General features: G+C 36.6%; 1 protein-coding gene across 1 annotated transcript; it reads left to right on the top strand.

The window, feature by feature from the left end:
* The first annotated feature begins 3,294 nt into the window (after positions 1–3,294).
* sesn4 (sestrin 4) lies at positions 3,295–20,256 on the top strand. Its single transcript, XM_051127963.1, has 8 exons — positions 3,295–3,480; positions 12,411–12,608; positions 12,697–13,125; positions 15,283–15,397; positions 15,617–15,741; positions 16,611–16,777; positions 16,932–17,076; positions 18,002–20,256. The coding sequence occupies exons 1-8, from the start codon at positions 3,415–3,417 to the stop codon at positions 18,089–18,091; spliced, it is 1,335 nt and encodes a 444-aa protein (XP_050983920.1). The 5' UTR covers positions 3,295–3,414; the 3' UTR covers positions 18,092–20,256.
* Positions 20,257–21,296: the final 1,040 nt, after the last annotated feature.

Here is a 21,296-nt window from a genome sequence, read left to right as displayed (position 1 = left end):
AATAATTAATCACATATATTATATATGTATATCTATATTATATTATTATATATATCTATAATAATTAATCATATATATTATATGTATAATTTATGCCTTACTGTAATCATTAAAAACGTTATCCACCGTATTCTTTAACTAGGAAGTTAGCCTATGGTTGATATTAATAAGAATAACAACATGCAGTAAAAGGTAAAACTGTTTTCAGTACAAACCAGTGTGTTTATAATTATGACAATACATTAAAATAATATGGTAAGACACAGCAATTTTCAATAGCAAGCAGCAAAACGAGCTGTTTTGTACAGCTGTAAAAAAGGACGCAGATGAGACCGAAAGCCAGACCTATAAAATTTACAAATGGCCGCGCCCACTCTTACAGCAAAAATAAGGTATGTATATTTAATAATATGCACAAATGTATTTTAATTAATTGTAAAGTACATTTGTAAAATAACACTGTTTTACATTGCTTCTTTATGCATCGGTTTGTCCCATTGTGTGTTTCTAAAGTCTTTTCAAAAGTCTGTTATTCACTGTTAACACAGAAACACAAGTCCCTTCTCCTTGTGGGACAGAGGGTCTTATTTTTTAAGCATTCACTGCACTCTGGGTCACCCTCAGTACTTATGATGCAGTAACTGGCACTTTTGAGGGATCCAGAAGAGTGAGGCAGCTGAATCGACTGCTTGTTTTGCCTCAGATAGAGTAAAAAGAGGCTTGTATTTGTTTACGGTGCACCCTCCATTTAGGAAAATATACTTTGATTAATAAAACAAAGTGTGATTTGTGCCATGTGCTTTGCTTTAACACAGAGTAAAGAAGTAAAGTATTTGGTGTTACACAAACCATTCAATTTCATACATGATGTTTTTGCTTTAAAGAGACAAGAATGCATTGTTATTCATTGCTGTGTGTTGTATCAGATATGCATATGTTTTTTTTTTAAATGTCACTTTTTACAAAACACTGCATCACCGCTTTAATGCAGAGATACAGAAGATGTTGATGTTGGCGGATATAATATGATGAATATGTTAATTCTAATCAGAGCGTCTTTGCCCCTGAAACCGGAGGAATAATTGGTGCCTAATTACCATAGACACATTCGTGAGTTAAACAGGGCATGTCAGCAAACACTCTTGATTACAAAAGCAGAAACCGTACAACACATTCTGTCCCGTTTGTTATTTTGCTCAGATAATCAAACAGCGATGAAAATCAAAAACAGTATTTGTTATTGTTGCAACCCTCCACCCTCCTAAAATATTCCAAACATTAATAAAAAAGAATGAGATGACATTTTCAGTGTCCAGGGTCAGACCTGATGCACTTTCACCGTAAAGGTATCACATGTTTCTACATCCAGCGCAAATCCTCTCAGTTTAACAGCACAAAATTGACTGTATTCCAAACACTAAGACCTTTTCCAAAACAAGAGCCCCATTCATTTTGTAGTTTGAGAGATGACGGAATGAGTTCAGACAATGAAGGCCTGAAGGCTTTTGTTAAGTCACTCTGACATGAGGGCAACGGAACTAGAAGACATCACAAATTGAATAAGCACTTTTGTCATATTTGTTAAGGAGATGCTCTATAATAAAGCATATGAAAAAGCTGACTCACCTTCCCTTAAACAGCCTCAGTTATTGTGTTATATGGTAGTGTTTGCTCTAAATCATCTTTAAATGAAATGTGAGTATATCAGAAAATATTAAAAGGTTACATCATCCTATTGATCTTGATATCCACAACTCATGCTTCAGAAATGCCATGTTTTTTCTGTAAGGCTCTAGGCATATGAATATGTATGTTTCCTGAGTTACATAGAACTGTGAACTTTTAGAATAGAACTATAAATGGTGTAAAGGATGATCCAAATATGGTTTTAATTAATATTTTACCTATTAGCCAATAAAATATTTGATGAGTAGATCTGAGGAAGAATGTAAAATGTAGCTGTTCATGTAGGGATTTATGACAAAATTCAGTTAAAAGCAGTGTTTTTTTAAATCCTGGTATATTTACGGAGGGTACAGCTGTTGTCAGGAAGGGAACAAGCGGGAACATTGTCCTGGAAGCTCAAAAGGTCCTGTACAATATAGCCTACTCACACTGGCACAGGGGACAGGGCTACACCCATAAAAGTTTGTCCTAAGCCCCATGATTTTAAGCAATGGGCCTGCTATATTCACTAGCTCCTAGAATTGTCTCTTTGTGCATTATTGTGCAATTTTCCAAACGCATTGCTCAAGCGTATTTCAGTTGAGGAAAAAAAATACTAGGCCTTTAGCTGAGACCAAGAATGATTTCTGTTGTATAAAAAAACATGATTTGCATATCAACCCTAATTAGTAGCCTATTCTCGAATACTAGATAGTATGCATACTGAGACAAAGGTGATTTGTCCCCCAATCACTAAGATAAAACTCTTTAATGGGATAGTTTACACAAAAATGAAAATTCTGTCATTAATTACTCACTCTCATGTCATTCTAAACCCGTAAGACCTTTGTTTGTCTTCGGAACACAAGTTAAGATATTTTGATGAAATTCAAAAGCTCTTTGACCCTTCAGAAGAACTGTTGAATGCAGTTGTTTTTTTGAGCACAAAAAGTATTCTCATAGCTTCTTTTTTAAGAAGCTTTTTAAGAACTGTATTTTTTTATGGTTAAACCACTGATGTCACATCTAGGCTACTATTTTGACAATGTTCTAGGTACCTTTTTTTGGCCTTGAACGTGGTAGGACCCATTGCTGCCTATAGAGGGTCAGAAAGCTTTTGGATTTCATCTGAAATATCTTTTAATTATCTTAATTTGTGTTCCGAAGAGGAACAAAGGTCTTACGGGGTTGGAACGACATAAGTGTGAGTAATTAATGACAGTATTTCCATTTTGGGGTGGACTGTTTCTTTAAGGTTCTTTAAAATAGTGCTTAGATTACCACAGTACAGAATATAAAGCTTCAAATGAGTTTCAAACACTTTATTTGTTGTTCATCTGAACGTCTATCACAATTTTTGGTCGGGTGCAATAACGTCCAAATAATTCATTCAAAACAAGCTATAAGTTATCCTCAGACAGTGCAGTTGTCAGGTTGTGTTGCGTCATGAAAGTGGGCGGGCTTAACGTACTTAACAGACAGGTACTTTTCCACCACATGACAGCGCTCATTGGCCGTCGCAGCACTAAAAATTGATTGGTCTGCGCTCCTCTCTTAGACCCGCCCCCATAGCGTTCTGATTGGACGCTATCAGTGTGGAAGTGTCAGTCAATAGTTTTTTCGCCCAGTGACACTGCAGCTGTATGTCCGGACATGTAGATCTCATAGCGGCTTGGCCTTTGTTAGCGAGTCGGTAAGAAGAACCAAGAAAGCCAGAGGAGCCGCATTCATGCACTTACAGGAAGGAAAATGATCATCTGCACGAAAAACATGGATTATCGCTTTGGAACCCAGTGCCAGTTTGTTCAAAATCAGGTACGTTAACGTAGACGACTGAAGTGAAGATAATAACCGTAAACCGTAGCTTTATCTCGACTCTTGCTGGGAAGTTTCAAAGTTGACAGTTCATCCACTCATCTAAAGCATCGACTCTGTAATGTCGTTCATTCATTCAGGTTAAAACACTTCTCAAATTTGTCACTATTTTGAATACATATTCAAAAGTCCTTTTTTGAAATGAAAGACTCGTCGACATAAGTAATATCCGTTATTTTCAAACACGATTGATTGATTGGTTTATGTGCAGAATCAGTTCGTTTTAGATTTGTCGGTTGTATTGTTAGTCCACTTTTCAACGGTTTCGGCTTTTAAACGCCAAACCGTTGTCAATTATTTATTGTTCCTAAAATAAACTTAATTTTTTGACTAGACGAATGTTTTCACTATGTAAATCTGCAATCTTACAGTTAATTTTACTTGGATTTAACAACGTTTGTGCTTCAATATATCTGTCGTTCAACAATAGATATAATAAAGACAGATCATAATAAGACAGTAGTAATCCTATGACATTTTGTTTTGTATTTTATGGAACTAAAAGCTGTGCAAATCCATTGCATTCATGACAAAGAGTAAGTAAGCTATGTAAGCCTCTTTGTGCATATGCTTAGTTCATACTTAAATTGGGTTTATATAGCCATTGTTTCATATTGCAACTATTGCGTTGACTAATCATAAAAATGTGCATTTGAAAAACCCGATATTAAATATCTCAAGTATTACGACTGCAGGCTGAAATCTTAAGAGCTGTTGGTGCAGATTAAACCATGGTTATGGGTTAATGATTTCAACCTACATGAAAATAAGCCTTTTTATCGATGTTGGCATGTTGAAGTTTTTAGGTTTGACACTCTCAATCACGTCTGAGCTCTTTGTTGAGTTGTTTGTAAGATGAATCTCCTGTTTTATACACGAACTGATTTAGTATCTTCAGGTCGTATCGACAGGAACATTCATTTCAACTCGTTATATTTCTATTTTTATCTTGAAGTACATTCTTTTATCAAATGATTGCGTATAAGCTTTTGTAAAAATGAAAATATCGTAGTGTAATTTTTTCGCAGTTCATGTCGCGAACACAAAGCCCTTTGTAGTTTCAGTCATAAGCCGTGACACGACACTCTGCAAGACTCTAAGGGAAAATGTGACGTTTATTAACATTTGTTCATGCTTGAGTTTTTAATCTTATTGTGTGAGTGTTTTGTCTTTCTTCCATTTGTATGATGTGATGCTGATGTACTGCCAATCAAAGTTGTTTTTCTCCCATTCGCCTGCAGTACCTCCTCTAACCTGAGGGGGCCGCTGTTGAGACGGCGCTGCTCCGCATACAGGAGAACAATAGAGGAATGTGTCATTTAAACATTTCTCAGAAATATGCTCTCATTTGCCAGGCCATAAAAATCCCCCAGGCTTGTACTTGGATTGTTAATATTACAAACTCGTTCTCTTTTTCCTCAACTAACCACTAGTTCATCTGTAAAAGATACTCTTCGGAAAAATGTCTGTAGGTAAGAAGTATTATAATTGACATAGAGAGCATTGACTGTGCTGCTTTTATTAGAACACTAGTTTAAAAACGTAATGCAACAGCGATCCATTATTTAGCTTATGACACGCACATATAGATATAGCTGACATATAGCATAGCTGACCATGATTCACTTCTGGATATGAAGACCACAAAACAGAAAGATGGCAAAATAACTGATTTCACCAGCAAACTTGGACTTTCCAAGCGGAAATGTGATTCATCAATAATCTGTCTTCATCTCACCGTCCGTCATATGCAAGCTGCTGAATGTATGTCACACTGTCTGCTTATGTAAATGTCAATCTTGCTGGTCGCCTGTCTGCATCCATATGCGGCTTGCCTTGTTTGTCTGTTTGTGTGTGTCTCTGTGTGTCTCTGTGTGTGTTTGCTGCCGGCCTTATTTCAGTCCAACCCCCAGTGAGGTGCAGCTGGCTGTTTTGTTCATCCTGGCTTCCAGGTTGGCAAGCCAAAATAGTGTTTCCTTTGTAGAGAGCGAGAAAGATGGGGTTTGTGCAACAGCAGTTGGGACATTTGCGCATGTCAAGGACTGAGCTCTCCAGGCCTTCTGAGAATGCAGATTGAATATCGCATCTTGCTCTTATTCTGGACTCGGGCCCTGAACTGAAGCCCCCTGTCATTTAGAGCCTCATGTTTAGACCGTCCTCAAATGACAAAAAGATAAGCAGTGGGCTTATGTTCATCTGTTTTATTTAAGTGGTGATATGTCGCACAATTAAAGGGATCGTTCATTCAAAAAGAACATTTTTGGAGTAATTTATTAATGTAATTAATACCTGTATGACTTGCGTTCTTCTGCAAAACACAAAATGTGATATTTTGGGTTTGGAATGAACTTAGGGTGAGAAAATGTTGACAGAATTAAATTTTTGGGTGAACTATCGCTTTAAGGCCTTTAACTTACCGATTTTTTTTTTTTTTTTTTTTTTTTTTTTGTGTTTGACCAGACAGAATAAACACATGAACGCATTCAAATCTCAACGCAAGAGTTCATGCAAATATATTCAAATCTGAACGCTGTTTTGTTTGTTCATGGAGTGATCTTGCACTTTTTTTTTTTTTTTTTTTTTTTTTTGTGTCTCCAATATCTCACACAGATGCTACTTTAGCATGTTCTAATCAAAGAAATAACCAAATTATTATGTAAAGGCCATGTTTGCTTTCATTGTTCACGGAAACAGGAATTACGATTGCCGAAAGTGGCACCTTTACCCAATAAACAAGATTTCAGCTGAATTTGAGGGACTCGCCAAGAGGATATGAGACTGACTTCCTGTTTCGTGTTGACTGTTGGTAAAGACATGTCGGTGCATGTTGCCGGTGCTGATGAGGCATCCTGTATTGACAAAAAAAATCGCCCCAGGTTTCAAAATAACCTTATACTGTTATTTATGAACTTTATACCCTATCTGACACATTTAACCACCATTGCAGCTTGGTATACATACGAAAAAGTCGGTTGACAGCATCTGCTGCAGCGTTTCATCGAACCGCTCCTGTGTGGGTGTGTGAGCATCTCTCAGCCTCTCATATGACTTGCATTAGTCTCTAATTTCCCTCTGAAGTTTCATTAGTAGTTAATTGCAAGTTGTTTTGTCTCGTTCCAGGGATACAGACTCCCCCTTGCGATTTGCTGCGGCTGCCGATATGAAATGAACACTGTATCGAACCATGATAGCATGTTGAATATATCTGTATTTGCTGTTGCCTGTTTTTCTGGGTCACCGCTGAGGAGTTTTGGGCTCTGAGACATGTGATCTGTTTACCAGGGAAAGTGCACTTGTACTGGCGTCCCACTGGAGAGTACTGTTTGAACTGTTGTATGAGGCTGACCTCAACATCTTAGTCTTGTTTAACTGTTTGTTCCTTTGTGGCTTGTGCTTTATTGCTAATATGGCTCTCGTGTTTTCACTTCTATATTCTCAGAGCTTGCTTATGTTTATGGCATCTAAACAGTAGTTGCATCCCAATTCATGTACTAATGCACCACTACCAGTCAAAAGTTTTTGAACAGTAAGATTTTTAATGTTTTTTTTTTTTTTTAAAAAAAGAAGTCTCTTTTGCTCCCCAAGCCTGCATTTATTTGATCCAAAGTACAGAAAAAACTATAAAATTTTGAAATATTTGTACTCTTTAAAGTACAAAGATTTCTATTTGAATATATTTTAAAATGTAATTTATTCCTGTTATCAAAGCTAAATTTTTAGTATCATTATTTCAGTCTTCAGTGTCACATGATCCTTCAGAAATCATTCTAATATGCTGATTTTCTATTATTATTATTATTATTATTATTATTATTATTATTATTATTATTAGCAATATTTAAAACATTTTTTTGGAAAGATATTATAGAAACTTTATAAGAACGTTAGCAAGGATGCTTAAAAAGTTGATTAAAAGTGCTGATAAAGACATTTAAAATGTTACAGAAGATTTCTATTTCAGATGAATGCTGTTTATCTGAACTTTCTGTTAAAAGAAACCTGAAAAAAATTATACTCAGCTATGTTTTCAAAAAATAATGATAATAATAATGATGATAATAATAACGTTAATAATGTTTTTTTTTAAACAGCAAATCAGATTATGATTTCTAAAGGAGCATGTGACTTGAGTAATAATGCATAAAAAGAAGCTTTGAAATCATAGAAATAAATTACATTTTAAAATATATTCAAATAGAAAACAGTTATTTTAAATAGTAAAAAAAATTCAAAATGTTAGTGTTTTTGTTGTACTTTAGATCAAATAAATGCAAGCTTAGTGAGCAGAAGAGACTTCTTTAAAAAAACATTAAAAACCTTACTGTTCAAAAACATTGGACTGGTATTGTGTGTGTGTGTGTGTGTGTGTATATACACTTGGATACCGTTAGTAAGTTTTACAGACAGTACCAAAGAAGAGGCAAGTAATGCATAGAGTTAAACATGAAATTTTAAAGTAGAAAGCCTGAAATAGTATTTTCTTGTAATCTCAGTAATCTTTGTTTTATTTGAAAAATCCTTTATTACAGTAGTATGTTAACACTGGAAATTCCAGAAAGAAAAAGTGTACATAAAATACCTAAATGATGCACATAATTACCAAAAAAATGAAGTATGGAATGTTGAACATTTCATGCACTTAGCTGTTGCAGCTTTTCTTTATGTAACACACGGGGACGGGCTATTAGACTCCAGTGTTGATGACAAAATAACTTTTTAAAGTTCATATATTACACTAAAAATGCTGGGTACAATAAGGACAAACCCAGTGACTGGGTTGTTTTGACCCAGACATTGGGTTAAATGTTTAACCCAGCTTTCTGGGTAGTTTTATTTAACTAAAGTATTGTTTAAAAATTACTATATGGCTGGCTTAAGATGAAGCCAAAATAGGTTGTAAATTAAAAATGAAGACACATAATTACTAGAAGCATTAGCTAAAATCAAAAGGTGAACATTTATTAATAAGCAATTTTCAAAATGTTATTTAATTGTTATTTATGCAGCTTATTAATGACTGTTCATTTATGGAACATATTAATTTCCAACCCATTTTGGGTTAATTTTAAGCAAGAGTTGAGTTAAATTAAACTACTCAGTGGTTGGGTTAAACATTTAACCCAGCCTTTTTTTAGAGTGTAGCTAGTAGAGTTATGCAAAAATAGATCTTGATAGGCATTTGATCTGGAGTATCATAATGCCAGGCTTTCTAGGTAACTGTAATGTTAGTCCATGCTGCTTTGCATGGCATGCTTTGCTTGCACATGTTTCGCAAGCCTCGACTCTGTTGAATGACAAGACACCTGTATCTCGGGCAGAAACATATCGCAGCTTTCAGCGCCGCCTTGACACAGATTTTTTTTCCTTGATAGAAGAGTGTCTTTGATTCTTATTTTTTTTTTTTTATTTTTTTTTTTTATCAAGTTGCCTCTCAAAATGAGTCATCATCAACCATAGTATATATATATTTTTAAATGACTTTTTATTAAATGTTAGGAAGTTTCAGGCATTTAAATACCTCAGTAAACATAGGTTAGGCTGACACATTTTCCAGTAGAAGACAAACCGCTGTTTGCACCTCAATTCAGAACGTTGGAAATGCATGTTAAGAAGCAAATATTGACTGACGGTTTAGTCTAGTGTTTAAGCTCGTACCCTTTCATGAGCATTGACTTGATGAACCTGTCTGGAGAAATGTTGGTGACTTCCCGCATAAGTAAAACACAGTCATCTTTGTTATTTCGTGGTGTCGTTTGCAAAGGAATGGCGTTTTTTCTTATCTATGCATGTGCTATCTCAGCTGTCTTCTAGATCTATTTATAACGCTCTCCTTCCTGTCAAGCACTGTATGAAAAGCTGGGACTGGACTACCAGTGCATAGGCACTGGGTGTAATTTATTACCCACATATTGTCCCCAACATTCAGCATTGAAGTTAACATTATCAGTGATTTTAAGTGGTGTTTGGTAGACACAATGTAAATAGTGACTCAAAGGGATTATAGGCACAGTACATGTCGTGCTATCGGTGTAAATCTTCAGTACTGTCAGGAAGAGTTATGGCCCAGAGCTGTTTTGGCCACGGCTCTCAGTTGTCTCCCGTAACTATGTAAAAAGATTTCAGTCAATACGTGACCACGTTCATGTTTGCATTCAGTCAGAGCTCATCCTCCCCCCAGAAAGTGTAACCGACCTCCTCATTGCCATGACTAATTCCATACAGATCCGCGGAGCAGCAGTTTACTCGAAGGAAGTATGGAGGCCACCCTCTCACAGTCAAAGACTGTGACCGATCTGAGAACCTAGACTAGGGCTATGAAGCAATGCATACTACTAATCAATAATTAAGTTTTGATATATTTATAGTAGGGAATTTACAAAATGTCTTAGTGGAACATGACCTTTAATTAAAGGAGAACTCCACTTCCGGAACAACAATTTACAAATAATTTACTCACCCCCCCTCGTGAAGAAATTATGGTTTTTGAGGAAAGCATTTCAGGATTTTTCTCCATATAATGGACTTCATTGGTGCCCCGATTTTGAACTTCCAAAATGTAGTTTAAATGCAGCTTCAAGAGGCTCGAAATGATCCCAGCTGAGGAAGAAGGGTCTTATCTAGTGAAATGATCTGTCTTTTTTTTTTCTGAAAATAGTTTGTTTACTTTTTAAATAACTTTACTTTTTAAAAAACTTTTTAAACCATAATTTCTTTACGACTGAAGACAGAAAGACATGAACATCTTGGATGACAAGGCGGTGAGTAAATTATTTGTAAATTGTTGTTCTGGAAGTGGAGTTCTCTTTTAATTAAAGGTCATGTTCCACTAAGACATTTTGTAAATTCCCTACTGTAAATATATCAACTTAATTATTGATTAGTAGTATGCATTGCGAAGAACTTCATTTGGACCACTTTAAAGGTGATTTTTCTCAATATTTAGAAGTTCTCCAATGCATTACTATTATATAGTGAAATGTACTTAAAATGTCCATGAAATTTACTTATATTTTTATCAAATGAATGCAGACTTGATGAGCATAATGTCTTTCAAAAATATTGAAATCTTACCGACCCCAAACTTTTAAAATGTAGTTTAAAAAAGAACTGCAAGTAATCATATAAAATAATAGAAAATAATTAGACACAAAATTTAGGAAGTAAGGTCAGGGTAAATTTAACTTATTTTGTCTTCTGGGAAACATGCAAGTATTTTCTGTAACTTCTGAAGGGCAGTACTAAATGAGAAAAAGTGTATATATAGCCAAAAATGTACACATCTTCATTCTGTTTAAAAGTTTACACCCCTTGTCATTATTGCATCGTTTTTCCTTCTGAAGCATCAGTGAGTGTTTGAACCTTCTGTAATAGGTGCATACGAGTCCCTCAGTTGTCGTCAGTGTGAAAAGATGGATCTCAAAATCATACAGTCATTATTGAAAAGGGTTCAAATACACACAAATGCTGTCAAAAAATACACAAAAAGTTGTGGGACCTGAAGGATTTTTCATCGGTTTAACTGTTCAGGACAAACAAGGGACTCATGAACAACTATCACTAAACAAAAAAAACACAGCTGTGGATCATTTAGGTAACAACACAGTATTGGAAATCAAGTGTATGTAAACTTTTGAACAGGTCAGTACTAAATAAAAAAATAACATGCATTTTGTATGATCCCTCTTATTTTGGTAAAATAATGAACATTTGGTGTATGTTAACTTCTGGTTTCAACTGTACATGAGGAAAGCACTTCCTTCCACATTAATAATAAATAAATATTGTGGTTAAAAAATATTGAATGATATGGAAATAATATTGTGATACAATTTTGCCTATATTGCACGGCAGTAGCCTAGACCCATTGTAGTTTAATTGCTGTTAGTTAATCAAAAATGTACCATTATTATGTCAAAATGTACTTTTGAACCTTTAAAATGGCATTCAAAATGTGTCAAACTAGCAAAACATGACGTATTTCTGTGTGGAATTGTGAAATAACTAAGTAGTTTCAAAACGGATAATGCAACTTCAGCTTGGTGCACAATTATGAAAACATTCTTTGTCTAGAATCTTATGCACTGACGATTTTTTTTTTTTTTTGCTCTGCTTCTGTTTGCTTCAGTTGTTTTCTCACTACTTTCCAATCTCCCATTTCTTCTGCTGCTCACTCTCTCTGTGAGGAGCTCAAACAGGAGGGGAGTGGGCAGGATTTCCATAATCCCACAGTCAGACACAAAGCAGGCCAAAGGCGCAGGCACAAGGCCTCGGTTGGCCTTCACAGTCAGCATTTAAAAACACAAAGACATGAATCAGCAGATCTCCTCAAAACCAGTCAAGCAAGGACACCAGGATGTCATATTTGCCATTTTCACATTGATTTCCTTTCCTCAAATTGTCTAAAATACTCTCCTATGCTAAATACAGATGATTGAAGCACAACTCCCAAGTTGTGCCTGTGATTATACATGGGTATGGTGTCCGTTGCTGTTTTTATAATCTGTATGTATTTTAAGCATCTTGCGGTGTGAAAGTGGGAGATTGAGGTCGACAGACGTCTGTCTGGTCTGGCCAAAACAGCAATGGGTCACTGTTAGTGTGGAATGTCTATTACTGTACCTCAATACCCGCAGGACCCGTGGCAGACGCTGTGTTTGTTTGCTACTGTTCCTTTACTTCTTTTTTATGCTGGGAACTATTTGAGGAATGCGGTAAACACCAGTGAATGGTGTTTTAAGGCAATTCCTTTAAGATCAACCTAAAAAAAAACGCATACTGAATGGGTATTTTTTTTTTTTTATTCACTAAATGCACTGAATCTCCCTTTTGTTTGTCAGTTTCTCACTGCTGTGTTTTATTCTTTTTGGCAGGTGATGGTGAACTCTGAGAAAGACCGTGCCTCTCTCTTGTGTATGAAGGCTCTGGCCAACAGGGGGCGCCTGGACTCGGTGTCTCAGCAGATGGCCTCTCACCCACAGTATCTGGAGAGCTTCCTGCGCACACAGCACTACATCCTCTATATGGATGGCCCGTTGCCCCTGCACTACCGCCACTACATTGCCATCATGGTATGAGCAAGCTTAAACATGCATTACAGTCAATCAGTATCTCAAATAATATTTCAGGTTAACTGATAAATGTATTTGTGTTTTTTAGGCTGCGGCACGGCATCACTGTAGGTACCTGGTGTCTCTGCACTCAGCTCAGTTTCTGCGTGTGGACGGAGACCCGTTATGGCTTCAGGGGTTGGAGGCCGCACCCCCTCGTCTACGGCACCTCGATCACATCAACAAGGTCCTGGCCCATCAGCCTTGGCTCACGGCACGCTCGCATATTCAGGCTCTGCTGAAGACGGGAGAGCAGTGCTGGTCTCTGGCTGAGCTTGTTCAGGCCGTGGTTCTGCTGGCCCACTGTCACTCCCTTTGCAGTTTTGTTTTCGGTTCTGGTTCGGACTCAGACTCCATTCCCACTCCCAGAGTGCATCACGGCACGCCCCCTGGCTACTGTCTCTGTGATGCTGCCAATGGCAACACGGCCTTATTGCCACCTCCTGCTGGACCCACAGAGAAGGCGCCACGACGAAGGGTATGGATGAGAATTCACAATAGTTTCGGTTGTTAAAGGAAGTTTTGATTTGGAATTAGGTTTATTTGAGCAAAGAAATGGGAAGTGTTTAAAGGATAAAATTAACTTCTGGAATAAAAAATTCCTGATAATTTACTCACCCCCATGTCATCCAAGATGTTCATGTCTTTCTTTCTTTAGTTGTAAAAGAAATTAAGGTTTTTGAGGGAAAACATGCCAGGATTTTTCTCCATGTAGTGGACTTTAATGGTGCCCAACGGGTTAAAGGTCCAAATTGTAGGTTCAACACAGCTACAAAGGGTTCTACACAATCCCAGCCGAGGGATAAGGGTCTAATCTAGTGAAACGATCAGCCGTTTTCTTAAAAAAATAAAAATTAGTATACTTTTTAATCAAAAGTGCTCGTTTTCCACTAGCTTGACTTCAGGCGTTACGTAGCCATGTTAGAAAGGTCACGTGACGTAGGCGGAAGTACCGACCCAGTGTTTACAAAGTTAAACGCCCTTTATAAAAAAAAAACCTAAAACAACTAGGGCTGCCCCCCAATAGTCACCTAACCGTAAGTCGATGAGAAGAGGCTTGGTCAACCAAAATTTTATTAGTCGCTTAGTTGCAGAAAAAAAAATTCACAGGAAGTGGCGAAGTCTCGCAATCCGTGATAAACAGATTATTATCAGACAGTCTATGTGGTAATATAGTAACATCAGACAGGACATCCAAACGCTCACCTGTCACTCATTGACCTCAAATATGGCTTTTCATCTGAAACATGTATGTAGCAACTTTAAATGGCTGCTCTAATCTAATCTAATGTTAACGTAGAAAAATGTGTGCTAGTAAAGTGTCTGTGCGGAGTGTGGAAGCTGAATAGTAGCTTGCTCACTGCATGACAGATGGAAGCGCCGGTGTGTTCACTTGCTCTTAAAATACTGTCATTTTTGGTCATACAGACTAAAGTAATGCATATTTTGAATCTGTAAAGACATTTATTTGTGTGCACTCACAATAACAACGAAACCTTGTGCTTTTGTAGAATAATGAAAGCAAACAGGATGCGCTTTCTGCCGTCTCAGTCTCTTTGAACTTGAGCGTGAAACTTCAAAACTCCATGTATACTTGCCTTACAGACATGAAAAATATATCTATAGAGAGTGAAGTCTACTTTCAACCAATTCAAATGGAAAACAAATGTTCTCAGATTATGTAATCCGTATGAAACATGCATACACGCGCATCCACTACTGTGGAGATGACGAGTCAGTGTTTTCAATGTTAATGCAGTCTTCTTGCTGTTTTTCTATGATTCATAATCATTACAGTCTGCTGGTGCACTGCAATTAAAGGCTCACTGTAGGCAATTTAAGGCTCATTATAATGATTTATATGGTTTATTAATAAATGAATGACTAATATTCGACTAAAGCTTATAGTGAACGACTACAAAGTCGACCAGAAAAGCTTTAGTCAAGAGCAGCCCTAAAAACAACGATGTTGGAAGATTCTGAGGTTGGAGAAGAAAATAAGATGGAGATTTTTACCCTTTTTGAAATACACAGACAAGTAACTAGCTTTGCGTGAATGTATGTATATGATTATGTAATGTGTGAAGTCAAGACGAGCATTTGTGGTTAAAAAGTATATGCATTTGTATTTTTTTTAGAAAATGACCAATCATTTCACTAGATAAGACCCTTATTCCTAATTTGGGATTGTGTAGAGATCTTTGAAGCTGCACTGAAACTGCAATTTGGACCTTCAACCCATTGGCTCCCATTGAAGTCCACTATATGGGGAAAAAACCTGGAATGTTTTCCTCAAAAACCTTATTTCTTTTTGACTGAAGAAAGAAAGACATGAACATCTTGGATGACATGGGGGTAAGTAAATTATCCAAATAAAGACATAAATAACAAGCACGGTCTTCCTGCTATTCCGTAATTTTCGTAATAGGCTGGCTTTGATCATGGTGATATCCCTTGAATACTTGGGAATTGAGATGAAGCTATCAGCACTGTAGAATAACTGCTATCATAATTTGTTTTTTAACTGAAATAACAGCTTGGTATTTGAGTAACAATATTTCTGACATCCCTAGTACAGCAGTGTGCAAACATTGTGAAGTCAGTTATAACCTTCATTGTTGTCTCTTTTTTTCAGTCCTTAGACTCCAGCTGTGAAGTCGCTTACCTTCGAGAACAAATTCAAAAATCACAGGAGGAGATTAAGGAAAGAAAAGCAGACCGACTCCATTCGCAGACACTCTCACATGCAGGTAATATGTTGCTCATCAGTCTAAAGCCTAAAGTGTGTCATGCAACCAATGTGTGTATATTTCCCAATGCTGCTGTAAACAGGATGTGTAATTCTGGATTGGGATGAGTGTTTAGAGAGTTATTTTTACACAAGGGCCTTTTCTTGTGTATATATCGCTCCCTCATGGACCCTCTTTCGTAACCTGCTTTTCTCTTTCTCAAATGCAACACCATATTAGATGTGGAGGAGGAGGACGAGGCGATGTTCTCCGCAGACCCCTCCCGCTTCGTCACAGATCCAGAATTCGGCTACCAGGAATTCGCCAGACGGGAGGAGGACCATTTCCAAGTATTCCGGGTGCAGGTGGGGACGGAGACTTTGCATTGGGTGTCACCTACCAAAAGTAGTAGCATTAAAGGGTACTAAGGGTCAGAATTACAGCTCATGGCCTTCCTTCTCAAGACTGTCAGCACTTAATGTTACTCTCGAAACCTTAAATGGAAGGTTTGTGTCGCTGACGAGCTCTCTCAAATGGCAGTTTCATTCAAGTAGGCTTCCTACATTTGATTTGAATGGGAGTTGTATACAACTCCTATAGTTAAAAATAGTTTGTTTCATCCCAACTTATAGAGAAAGAAAGATGAATACTTTTATTCAGACCAAAATTAAGAGTACAGGCTTTTATATTGTTACAAAAATAATTTCAAATAAATGCTGTTCTTTTGAATTTTCAATTATTGAAAAAATAACGAACTTGATAATTTTTTTACATTTTTTTTTAAGCTGCAAATCAGCATATTAGAATGATTTCTGAAGGATCATGTAACACTGAAGACTGGAATAATGATGCTGAAAATTCAGCATTTCATCACAGGAATAAATTACATTTTACAATATATTCAAATAGAAAATAGTTATTTTAAATTATAATATTTTTTCACAGTTTTTACTACCTTTTTTTCTTTTTTTTTTTAAATCAAATAAATGCAGCCTTGGTGAGCATAAAAGACCTCCAACCCCAAACTTCTGAATGGTAGTTTATATGTGAAAACATAAAAACATTCCACTTAAAACCTGTTTGTCTAAGGGGAAGTGTTTGTTGAAACCAGTTTGAAATGGTCATTTATTTAGGCAAATCTGTTTGATGCGGAGATTATGCACTTTTAACAGTCTTTAAAATACTGTAGAATTGTAGCGTTATGAATGCTTGATTTATTTGTCTTTCTGTGCAGGACTATTCGTGGGAGGATCACGGCTTCTCGTTGGTGAACAGGCTCTATTCTGATATAGGGCACTTGTTAGACGAGCGATTCCGCAATGTGGCCTCCCTCCCTTTCCCACACAGCCCTGATCTCAAACGCGCCATCTGGAATTACATTCATTGTATATATGGAATTAGGTACCTTGGCTTTTCACACTTTGCATTTTGGCACTAGTTTGCATCATGCAAAAGAAACATGCAGTAAATCTAATGGCAAGCTTTCAACTCCACACTCACACCTTGCGACTCATCAGCTAAAAATGAACACTAACACTGACACGTTTGCCCTCAGATACGATGACTATGACTATGGCGAAGTCAACCGGTTACTGGAGCGTGGACTGAAACTTTATATTAAAGCTGTGGCCTGCTATCCTGACTCCAGCAAGACCCCTCTATGCCCATTGTCCTGGGCCCATATCAAAGCTTCAGAGAAGGTGATTATAAAACCTAGTATCATATTTGATCTGCAAATTCTCTCAATTGTCATCATGAACTAAAAAACCTGTTGCACACAATAAAGCATTTTGTCACCTGATTGATAGTTAATATTTTTTTTGGCAAGAGAAATTTTAATGTTAGCAAAATTTCAAAAATTACTCGACTAAAGCAACTTAGTTTTAATTGATTATCCATATATAATTTTTTAGGAGAGGTTTGATCATACTGAGCTCAAAAAACATTTATTATTGTAATTGTGTTGAAAACAGCCGAGTAGATTTTTTTTTTTTTTTTTTTTTTTTTTTTTTTTTTTTTTTCAGGTTTCTTTGATGAATAGAAAGTTCAGAAGAACAGCATTTATCTGAAACAGAAATCTTTTGTAACATTATCTTTATCACTTTTGATCAATTTAAAGCATCCTTGGTAAATAAAAGTATTAATTTTTATAATTTCTTTCAAAAAAACATTACACTGACTCCAAGCTTTTGAATGGTATTCTGTATAATGTTACTTTTTATTTTTAACTTATTTTTTTGTTTTCAACTGTTTTAAATATTGATGATAATAATAATAAAAAATGACTCTTGAAATTAGCTTATTAGAATGATTTCTGAAGGATCATGTGACACTGAAGACTGGAATAATGATGCTGAAAATTCAGCTTTGATCCAAAGAATAAATTACATTTTAAAATATATTAAAATAAAAAGCAATTATTTTAAATAGTAAAAATATTTCAGATATTTTCAGATATTTCAATACAACTAAATGCAAGCTTGGTGAGCAGAAGAGACTTCTTTAAAAAACATTAAAAATCTTACTGTCCAAAAACTTTTGACTGGTAGTGTACCACATACTTAAAATGGCTGTATTATATAACATACATGTTTTAAAACAAATCTTTGTCATTTTGTCTTTTAGGTTCATGTAAATTTGTTAGTGATGGAGGCACGTCTGCAGGCCGAGCTGCTGTACGCTCTCAGAGCCATCACTCAATACATGATCGCGTAGGACACGAGCGTTCGTCGTCGCAGAGGGACATGGTACAACAAAAGTCAAGGCAAAGAAATACAAGCAGAGACTTAGTCTCTCCGTCTCTGTATTTGTTGTCTCTGAGTTTACTGGTGTGACGCAAGGTACTGCTGTGAAACGTTTCTTTGCCAAAGGTGAAACTTTAAGAAAAAAAAAAGGTGCAAAGCAATCGCTCTCACCCCTGCTGTCATTTTGCATGTGTTTCTCCTACTCCTCAATTTTGTTTCTGTATTTGTCCTCCTTTTTCTACCTTTTTTAGTATCTTTATCCCAAATGGTTAATGTGCAATTATTTTTATTTACTTGTTGTTATTAATATTCTCCCATTTGTTTGGTTTGTTTGTTTGTTTTTTTGCTGTTTGCTATTCAACTGAGTGGAAAGAGAGGAAAAAGTGTCCAACTGTCCATTTCCCAAGGTATCAAAATCTGGAAAGGTCACAGCCAATTAAAGTCACTGTTTACAGAAAGTGAGTGAATGGACAAACACGGCTTCCAGATATTTAATTTTTTGAATGTGGAATAGTGAGACCAGAGCAAAATGTAACAAAAATGGTAAGAGAAGGTTCAACGGCTGTAACTTTTTTTCTTTTTAAATTAGCACTTTTAAGACAGTATCTATCTATCTCAATAAGCTTTCGGCTGTGGCTCATCTACGTACTGTTTTCGCTCATTTAGATCGATTAGCATTGATGTTTTTTTCCAAAATCTTCCACACGCTCTCTTCTCTGCGTGGGTGCTACAAGCGATTAAAATGGGTACATTTATAGGATCCATAATTATAGTCCGATTCATCTCAGTAGGCATCTAAACAGCTTTACAATGTGAAGATCTGAATTTGATGGGTTCAGAGCAGTTAAAGGAATCGCTTTTTGCTAAACTACTTTTCTTTGTGGTAGTGTTCTCAGTGTTTCTTAGGGCGGACAGTCAGTTTTACCTGCTCTATACGAACTGGCCAAATTAACACAGTATGTATTTGAACTTTGGCTAATTTGGAAAACAGTTACTGAAGTGATTCTGAAAGGACCAGCATTTAGCGTTTAGGTTAATGTTGTGCTGGCGTCTCCAGTGAAGATATTTGCATCAGCAACAATTAGGACTTTTTTAAAAACTATTTTACCATGTAAAAGTCACCTTGTGTGTGAGAAGGAGCTCAGAATAAGCTTAAAATGTGATTTTTAATGTCGACACGCTGGTTTAGATCAAATGAAGGACTTTTGGCAGATTTGTGGTCAGCCTGTCGCTATCCTTCCGGTAACTGACCTGCACAAAATTGCAATTTTTTTTTTTTTTTTTTTGGTTTTGCACTGAACCTTTTGCACAAAACCCTACAAGTGTGGTTGCAGCTGGCAGCTGTCATTGTTACAAACTGCTTGGAGGCAAAGCCCCTCTGATGCCATTAATATATTTAATGTCCAGTTTTGTTGACAAGGCCAAAAACTTGTACTGTGTTAAACTCTCATCAGTTTTGGTACCTAATTACAGTTGGCAGAATGACTTGGGCAACACCTATGGTTGATTTGTGTGTTTATTTTTAAACATTGCATTACTTCTGTTCCTGTTTATGTGTCTTGTCATTTTGAGGGTTGTTGATGTCTGTTTTGCTCTTGTCTGAAATGTTTGGATTGAGAAACCAAGGTATGTAAATCAGCAGAAATGTGTACAGGAGCCGCAGTCTGTGCCTTTTGACTACTGATGAGTCACGGCTCATCAGTATGGCTAAACTGGACTCAGAGCTAAGCCTCCATGCTACTGCATTAATTCAGGCTGAGAACGGAAGATGTTCGTCACCCGACGGTAATGAACGTCAGGAGACGTTTGGGTAGGACTGCAGCACGGCCATTCTACCTTAAGCGGGACTGTCTTAAATGCTTGTTCTCGAATGGCGGTCTGCCACATCCCTGAAACGTGGAGACTTCCAGACTGTTTTCACCAGCTCAGCTGGAAGACGTTAAGGACTGTGCCTCAGCGTGAGGGGACTGAACGAGCATGGCTATTGCCAAAATGTTTATTTACCACGTAAATGTAGGAATTATAAAAATTTAAACTGACCAAAAGAAAAAAAAAACAACAAATCTTGAAAAAAACAAGCAAAAAAAGTTTTGAAAATGTGAAAGCTTATTTTTTCTATAAAGATATGCAATATCATTGGTGTGTCTTGTTTTTATTTAGTCTGAAAATGAATGGTTTGGTAAATGAATCTTATGCTTGCAAGTGATTCACTAATTTTAAATGGCCTTCATTTTAAGTATGTCAAACTTAGCATTCATTTTTAATAATGGCGTCTGAAACTACTAGTGCAATCATGCCACCTAGTGGTAAATGTCCATTTGCATTTCTTTGAGAAAATCACCAATCATTTAAGACAGGGGTGCCCAACCCTGTTCCTGGAGACCGACTTTCCTGCGGAGTTTAGTTCCAACCCTAATCAAACACTAATAGTTAAAACAACTAATTAGTTGGTTCAGGTGTATTTGGTCAGGGTTGGAGCAAGAAAGTCGATCTCCAGGACCAGGGTTGAGCACCCCTGATTTAAGACATTACATTGAAAGATTCCAGCTTTAATACATTTTGGAATATGTTTAAAGGCAGAAATGTGAAGCTTGTAATTTTATGAAACCAATTAGGCCTATGTTAACTATTCTGGTAAAATAGTATGCCCCCTGGAGGTGTATTGTCACACAGAGTTTAGATCTTACCTTTATCAAACTCACCTGAACAAAGTCTTTAGGTTTACTAGAAAATTACAGGCAGGTGAGTTTGATCAAGTTTGGATCTAACTCTACCGGACAACAGACCACCAGGGACTGTTTTGAAGAACCGCGGTGTGTGGAGTTGTAAATTTGGATATAATCTCACAGGTTTTTTAAACCTTTTTTGACTATCTTTGCACGTTTACTTTGTAAACACTGGGTCGTACGTCTGCCTACGTCACGTGTGCGTGATTGCGTAATGCGTGAGGTCGAGCTAGTGCAAGATAAGCATCTGTGGTTAAAAAAAAAAAAGTATGTAATATTGTATTTTTCTTAGAAAATGACCCATCGGTTTGCTAGATAAGACCCTTATTCCTCAGCTGGGATCGTGTAGAGCGATTTGAAGCTGCACTGAAACTGCAATTTGGGCCTTCAACCTGTTGATCCCCATTGAAGCCCACTATACAGAGAAAAAATCCTGGAACGTTGTCTTCA

Source organism: Labeo rohita, chromosome 14 (assembly GCF_022985175.1).
Source record: "Labeo rohita strain BAU-BD-2019 chromosome 14, IGBB_LRoh.1.0, whole genome shotgun sequence".
NCBI classification, from domain to species: domain Eukaryota; kingdom Metazoa; phylum Chordata; class Actinopteri; order Cypriniformes; family Cyprinidae; genus Labeo; species Labeo rohita.
This window is presented reverse-complemented; position numbering and strand designations above follow the sequence as displayed.

Bases quoted from the DNA above. Each gene is read 5' to 3' on its own strand.
- sesn4 (XM_051127963.1), top strand. From the start codon at position 3,415: ATGATCATCTGCACGAAAAACATGGATTATCGCTTTGGAACCCAGTGC. The intron at 3,481-12,410 runs GTACGTTAACGT...TCTTTTTGGCAG, and splicing joins GCCAGTTTGTTCAAAATCAG to GTGATGGTGAACTCTGAGAA. The intron at 16,778-16,931 runs GTACCTTGGCTT...GTTTGCCCTCAG, and splicing joins CATTGTATATATGGAATTAG to ATACGATGACTATGACTATG.